General features: G+C 39.6%; 1 protein-coding gene across 1 annotated transcript; it reads right to left on the minus strand.

Moving 5' to 3' along the window:
* Window positions 1-432: 432 nt before the first annotated feature.
* Window positions 433-2059, minus strand: LOC134284656 (phosphatidylinositol 4,5-bisphosphate 3-kinase catalytic subunit beta isoform-like; the record flags this gene model as incomplete). Its single annotated transcript, XM_062843673.1, is given in 1 exon segment — window positions 433-2059. A coding segment is annotated over 1 exon segment (1533 nt), but the record flags the coding sequence as incomplete, so codon positions are not given.
* Window positions 2060-7798: the final 5739 nt, after the last annotated feature.

The following is a 7798-nucleotide window of genomic DNA, read 5'->3' on the forward strand; positions in this document are numbered from 1 at the left end:
TTTCAGATATTTTTGAAATGGTCGCTCAGGATCGACTGACATGACTCCGTGGAATTCCTCTTTAAGCAATTCTGGGAAAAAACCCAGGAAGAACTACTAAGAAAATCCCGAGAGGAACCCCGGAAAGAATTGCGGAAAATAATTTAAGAGGCATCCTACGATTACATCTGAGAAATATCCTGCACGCAGAGAAATTTCATCTTATTGAATCAAAAAAATATATTTTTGAAGCTCATTTTTGTTATAAACAGACTTATTTTTGAATTCTACAATTTTATTTTGTTCATTCAACTATAAAATTTGTTGTTTTCAATACGACAGCTGAACAAGACAAAAATTGTAAATTTAAAAAAATATTTTTTTGTTTGAAATACACTATAGATTGCAACTTTCAATGAGTTAAGACATGCAGAATTAAAAAAAATAACTCACCTCATTCCGATCGTTCCACTCCACGCAGTACAGCAAGCACGGTAGCCCATCCGGTTCCAGCATCATGCATTCTCTCCGTTTTGCCCAAATCGCATTACGATCCTGCTCGTGCATATCGCTCAGTTTATCGTTGTGCATGTACGGCATCAGTATCTCCTTGATGGGTCGCACCTCTTCGGCACTGTCCCGGTTCAAATGCCTGTTTATCCTCCGCATCTTGCTCGCGTGATCCAGCAGCTGTTCCTCCGACGGGTACACCACGATCTTGTGCTCATTGTAGTAGCTGTGAAAACTTAAAATTATCGAGGAACATTCATCCCGTCGCGGATTCGGCTCCACCGTTCCCAGCGGATGCAGCACATCCTCCGATTGCAGATCTTCCGCGTAGGTCCACGTGTACAATGTTACCGGACCGGACCGCAGCTGGCTCTTGTAATCGTACAGCATGGTATTCACCCAGGCGATGGGATTCATAAAACCGTCCTTGGTGCGCCGAGCTCTCACTCCGGAACCCTTCGCCGTCCTGACCAATTCATAAATGACCAGACATAACCGCGCCATCCTAGGAACATTCTTTAAATCTATATCGAACACTATCGTTTCATTCCAAACCGCTCGCCCCCCGTTCAGCGCCACCAGTTCCGTTTTCATCGGTTTGCAAAGAGATTTCCCTCCATGGAACAGCCCGAGCGTGATGCCGACCTCCACATTCCGATTCGCGTCACAGTTCAGGGCGTTGATCTCCTTCACCTTGCACTGAAAAGGACCTTCCGTGTCCCAGCTGGGAACGTACTTGACCTTCCGCAGAGTATGCGCCGGTTGCCTGCTTCCGGTGCTGTTTGTCCTCTGGGTAATATCTTCCGGAATTTCGTAAATATTATCTTCGAAGATGTCCACATTGCGCAGCAATTTAGGAACAAACGTGGGCGTCTCCTCCCGAGACAACGAGTCCTGCACGTACTGGAAGTTGATGATCGGGTGATCCCCGAACAAATACTCTTCCCGCCCACACACCTTCAGGATGAACTCCGAGCTGTTCTCATTCCGGGTGTTGGCCAACATTGGCTTCTTATCTAAAATGCGCTTTATAACTTCGCTCGGCGTTGCCGTGCACGGTATCTTCACCGTAACCGCAATATCCGAACACTTGGCCACCACACAAAAATCTCCCCCGTTGATCATCCTTTTCTTCACCACCTCCGGTATGTGCTCGCAGCTGACCAGCTTCGGCGGATACTGGTAGGCTATCCGCTGCATCCGGTTCATGGTGGCCCGCTTGTTGGCGATGTCCTCGCACAGGTAGCTCATCTTGGTGCGAAAGTCGTTCACCTCGGGGTTCTTGAGCGTTTTCTCCGACAGGGTCTTGCCCAGCAGATTGGTGATGTTGTTGATCAGCTTGTTGTTGACGGACACCTGCTTCTCCACGAAGCGGAACATGCAGAATACTGGCTGGATGTCGATCAGTCGTTTGGTCTCATCATTTAGCTCGTAGCTGTTGTTGTTGGCGCTCGAAATCGTACTGAAGAAGTACATCGACTTGTCGCCGAGGTGGCAGTACAGCGGATACCGCTCGGCCTCCTCCCAGACATCCTGCAAAACGGAGGGAGAAAGAAATGGTAATTAGTACAAATTTGGAAACAATTTCTTATAGCTTAACCTCCAAAATTCCACAAACAATTCCAGCAAGTTTGGTTAGTGATTTTTGATTTATTCTGGTAAAATATTTTCCACAAGGCTTTCTCATTCCTCTATGGGAGCCACCATAATAACCTCCAACAACTCTGTCATGAATTTTTCTATTCCTTTAACCGAAATATTTCTTGAAACCCTTGCATTACAAAAAAGCTGAATTAAAGAATACAAACATTCAAAGTGAGTCAAAACTTAGACAGAAATATTGGTGAGCTCGTTCCATACTATTTCTATGGGTGAAGTTTTGATGATTTCGTAGAATTAATAAGTTAGTAATAAGTACACTTCTGGATTAAACATATTTTATTTTATTATGTCGCGGCAATTTGTAACACTTTAATTAAATCATGTTCCCTTTTCTAAACGGCCCACCCTAAGCCTACATGTTGTTGTTTACGTCCGATGATGTTGCGCGGGCAATCGTAACCTCCGTAAGTTCCTCTTACCCTTCTCCAGGCCAGCTGAGGCCCTTCCTCATCATTAGCGAACGAACGAACAACAAGCAAGCACACTGCACCCGCTGCGCTTCGATCGTCGGTCGGTGCAAGCAGAAGCAACAATGTCACGATGATTTTTATCTTGTACGGCGGATGGCATCAGCAGCGCTAGCGCGCCAGTGCGCACTGTATAGCCCAGTATAGTCAGTTCAGTGTAGTTCCCCGTGCGCGCGTCAAGACCGCGCAAGCCAATCATGACCGTTATCGTCATCATCATCATCACCATCATCATCATCACCAACCGACCGACCAACATCATCGTTGTGGAATGTTGTTTTGATCAAATTCTCCATCCTACTTGGTGAGTCAAGTCGAGTCGACTCGAACAGAAGAGAGGCATTGAATGCGGTTATGATGATGCATATCCGACCGAGACCCAGCGACACGTAGGGGTAATTGAGTTATGTTTTCAGTAAAAATATGTAGTAAAGTAAATTTACAATTACTTTTCATTGCATATTCATTGATATTAAAGTCTAGTCGACTGACCAAGACAATGCTCTTTCAACTTGAATGGACTAAACGAGTGATTGATAAAAACTGATCTAATGATTCACATGTTCAGATCAACGCAGCTTATAAGCAAATTTCAGAAATGTTTTGCCATAAACATTCCTTAAAGAATTCCTAGCGAAATCCCTGTAGAAATTCACAGGACGTTCTTGGTGAAATATGTGTTAGAAATTCGGCAAAAAATGTTACAGAAAAAATATGCCGAAACGTGCTGGATTTCTTGTGAAATATCTAGACATTTTAAAGGATAGCTGGCACAAATGTCCCAAATGGAGGAAAACGTGCCTCTAGAGCCGGCCTTCTGTTTCTCCAGACGAAGGAACTCGAAAAAAGAAAATCCTTATAATATCTTCGAATAAAAAACTTAAAAGGAACGGGGTGGAGCTCTTTAAAGAATCTTTGAAAACGTGTCAAGAGAGTTGTACAAATTTTGGAAGAATTCGTAAAAAAATGAACGTAAATTTTAGTAAGAATACTTAAAAGATATCTTTGAAAATTTGATTGAGTAATGTCTGCTTTAGTGACACATTTTTGAAAGAAATTCTTCATTGAAATTCTCGAAGAAAAATACCCGGATGGAATACCGAAGGAATGCCAAGAGAAAAGACTGACCTAAACAGACGTAAAAACTTGAGCCATTTGAAGGCAAAGTGCGTTTAATTGACAAATTGAGAGAGAAATTTGTAAAAAAAAAAATGCCACTTGTTTTGGTGGGATTCGAACCTACGACTCCGTATCGCTAGTCCGGTGCTTGAACAGAACAAGTTACGATTCTGCGGATGAGAAAGTCAAACTGGATTCGAAGCGCTACCTTAAACGGGTCCGTCTTTCACAAATTTAACTCTACTTCGGCTACTCCCGAACTCTCGCGAACAAAGAACCAAAAGTGCACTTCAAATCCAGTTTGACTTGCCATTCCGCAGAATCGGAACTTATTCTGTTGCTTAGTTGGCTAATGCGCCGGACTAGCGATACGGAGTCGTGGGTTCGAATCCCTCCAAAACAAGTGATAATTTTTTTTTATAAATTTATCTCTGAATTTGTCAAATAAACGTACTTTGTCTTAGAATACTTCAACTTTATACGTCTATTTCGAACATAATGACGATTGGTATAGCCGAGGAAAGGGCAATATATTATTTGTTATATACTCAAACAATCCCGTTTTCATAGGCAGGTCAGTTTTGTAATTCCTTCAAGATTTCCTCCTGACATTAATTTTCTTATTATATTTTTTTGTGTACTTTAAAATTTGCTAATTGAAACTATCCTCCTGGCACTTTTTCAATGTTTTCTTCGTGAAATTCAGTAGTTTTTTTCATCCAGGAATCCCTGCAGAAATTCAATTTTTTTTTTAGTTTTCATTAGTGATTCTTCTTGTACTAATTTATGTGCCTTTTAATAGATTTCCCTAAAAAAATGACTTTAAATAAATATGTTTGCATTTACAACAGGGTTTTCCTGAGCAGATGTTCCCTAGGATTTTCCAAAAGTGCTCTAAACATTTCTAAAGAAATGTCTCTAGGTGTATCACTTTGAAAATTGCATCGGTAACTCTGGCAGATTCTTATCGGACATCGTCTCGTAGCCTCTAATGGATTTCTCTAGGGATGCCTAAGAAATATGTGTAGAAAGAATTTCCGGAAACAGTTTTGATTTCTTCAGCAACATTTAAAGAATACCAGAATACAATTAAGATACATCTAAAAGAATCCGTAACGGAAGTCTTTGAGAAATTGTTGTAGATATTTGGAGGAGTTTCAACTAACATTTTTTAGAGATATCTCCATTGATGCCACCAGTAACTCAATAAAATTTTAATAAAAAAAACCTGAAATTTTACCAAAAACAAAACAGATTCTCTAACTAGGAATTTTCTCTAGCTTTTATCAATGTTTCTCCAGAAGTTTAAAACAAAATGTATACCGCTGGAAAGAAACCTCTCAAAAATTCCGAGAAAATTTAGGGAAAATATAGGACAAGCTACGGCCTTAAAAAAGCCATTACACAAACATATTCGTGCTTATAATAGTGTTTGTGCTCTGTTTGATTTCCATATTTTTAAAGTTTGTCTTTAAAAATAGGATTAGGAACTTACACTCCCGTTCAAAAGTTTGGGGTCACCCCCCTCAAAAACATGTCATTTTTTAGGCCCATATCTCCGCCAATTTGCGTCCGATTTCAAAACCCTAGGTTTCATTCAAGAGATAATAAGTCAAAGAAACTTTGAACATGATTTAAAAGAATCTTTTTCAAAAAATTTGGTATGTAAACTTAACCCAAAGTTGCCAAATTTTCTAAAAAATGAATATAAATTTACGGCAGTGTTGCTGGAAGTTGGGTCAACCAAATTTTAAGATGAGAGCGGTAATATGACCCATTTTCTATTAGCTTTCAACTGCTTTTTACAGAACTTAGCTATAAAATCTAGAAAAAAAGTTATTAAGTAAATTAATCCTTGATGTCATCGACCAAAAGTTTGGGGTCACCCCTCAAAATGCTGTATCGGCCAATTTTTTCGACTCCCTGGGCATAGTGCATCATTGTACTTGCCACACAATGTACAAATTCATACAATGACAGGCATAGGAAGCCCTTCAATCAATAACTGTGGAAGTGCTCTAAGAACACTAAGTTGAAAAGAGGCAGGCCAAGTTCCAATGCGAACGTCGAGCCATAAAGAAGAAGACGAAGAAGAAAAGCTGTCTAGATCAAGTTTATCTTAAGGACAGACTTGTTAGAATCCCAAAATGGCCGCCACCATCGCCGAAAATGACACCTACTCACGATTTCAAGTGCACAAATCTCGTCGTGCACAAATCCAGCGCACCTGATTTTCAAATTTTAAGCTTATCATAAGTGAGCAAGAACAGAATAATGAAATGCATTGTTGTTTGAAGCTTGCTACTTGAGATTTGTGCGTCCGAAGTTCTGATGCACTGTTGATGCGGGATTTCAAGACGTTTGTCCTTAAAGTTTTAATCCAATGCTAACTGAAACCCATTGTCAAATGGCTCTGGATTTCATTATCGAGAATTTTTGAATTTACATACTTCGTAAAATACTAAATGCTTCTAAAGGTATTTGATCTTATGAAGAGTTCCTGTATGTATTTCTTTAGATATAGTTGGGGAATCCCTGTAAGAATTTCTAGTAAAATCTCTGGAGAAATCGCCAAAAGAATTCATGGGTATATCCTTGAGGAGTCACTGGAGAAGTACCTGAAAATACCTAGAGAAATCTGTTGAGGAATCCCTGCAAAACTTCCAAGGTATATTGCTGGAAAAATGTATAGACGAATCAATGGGGAATCCCTGGAGCATCTCCAAAGAAGTCACTATAGAAACTCATAGAGAAATCTTTGAAGAAATCTCTTTGGGAATACCTGGAAAATAAATCCCCAGATACATTCCTTGATAAATCTTGGGATGGAAAGACGCGACGAAATTATCCTAGAGGAACTCTTAGAGAAACTCGTGGACAAATCTCTCGTAGAATTCTTGAATACTATTTGAAAAACAGGCGAAATCCTTGAATGAGGAGGATTTCCTGTACAAATCTCCAGAAAGAATTTATTGAGGAATTTCTGGAAGAAATACATGAGCATTTTTGTAGGAATCCCAGAAGAAGTCTTGGAAGAATTCCAGCAGGAATAATCGGGGTAATATCAATCCTAATTTCTAGAATGGTCAAAGAGAATCCTAGGAAAAATCTCACGAAGAAATTTCGAAGAAATCATTGGAGAAATCCCCGGGAAAAATCACAGGAGCAATTTCTCGAAGAATCCCAGAGAGATTTTCCAAAGAATTCCTAGCAGGAACTCCTGAAAGATTCTTAGCGGGAAGTTTTAGAGGAATAGCAGCAGGTATTCCTGAAGAATTCTCTGCAGATATTCCTGGATAAATTCCAGCAGAAATTTCCGAAGAAATTTGAATCACGAGTTCCTGGAGGAATCACGAGAGTAAATCCTAGAAAAAAGCTCTGGAGGAATTCTTTAGAAAATCCTCTCAGTGAAACTCCTGGAAGAATTTTCAGAGGAATTCCATCTGAAACTACATATTGGGTAAACCCAAACAGAAATCCTTGGAAGAAATTTTAGCAGGAATTTCTAGAAGAATTCCTACTGGAATTCCTAAAAAAACTGAAGGAATTCCCTACGGAATGTTCAATGGGTATTTTTGGAAGAATTCCAGGAGAAAATGCTGAAGAAATTCCATCAGAAACTCCTGGGCAAATTCCAGCATGAGTTACTAAAGCAATTCTAAGAGAAATTTCTGGGGGAATCCTAACAGAAATTACTAGAAGAATCTCAATATGGAGGAATTTCTGGAGGTGGAGGAAATTTCTCAATTTCTGGAAGATTCATAAAAGAATCCCATAACAAAAATCTGTGGTATAATTCCTTAAGGAATCTTAAAAGAAATCTCTGGATACAAAACAGAAACTCTTGAGGTAATCACAAGAGGAATTACTGGAGGAAACCCAATTAGAGTACCTTTAGGAATTTCTGAATGGCAAATTTTGCACTTTCCAGAGTTTACTTCCAATCATCACAAAACTTGTGTATAGTAATTAATTGGAATACTAACTATCTACTCCATTTGTTCAGACGCACAGTTAACAGAAATTGGACATTTCACGATATGCAAAAAATACTCATGACA

This window comes from Aedes albopictus, unplaced genomic scaffold (genome assembly GCF_035046485.1).
Source record: "Aedes albopictus strain Foshan unplaced genomic scaffold, AalbF5 HiC_scaffold_438, whole genome shotgun sequence".
NCBI classification, from domain to species: Eukaryota; Metazoa; Arthropoda; class Insecta; order Diptera; family Culicidae; genus Aedes; species Aedes albopictus.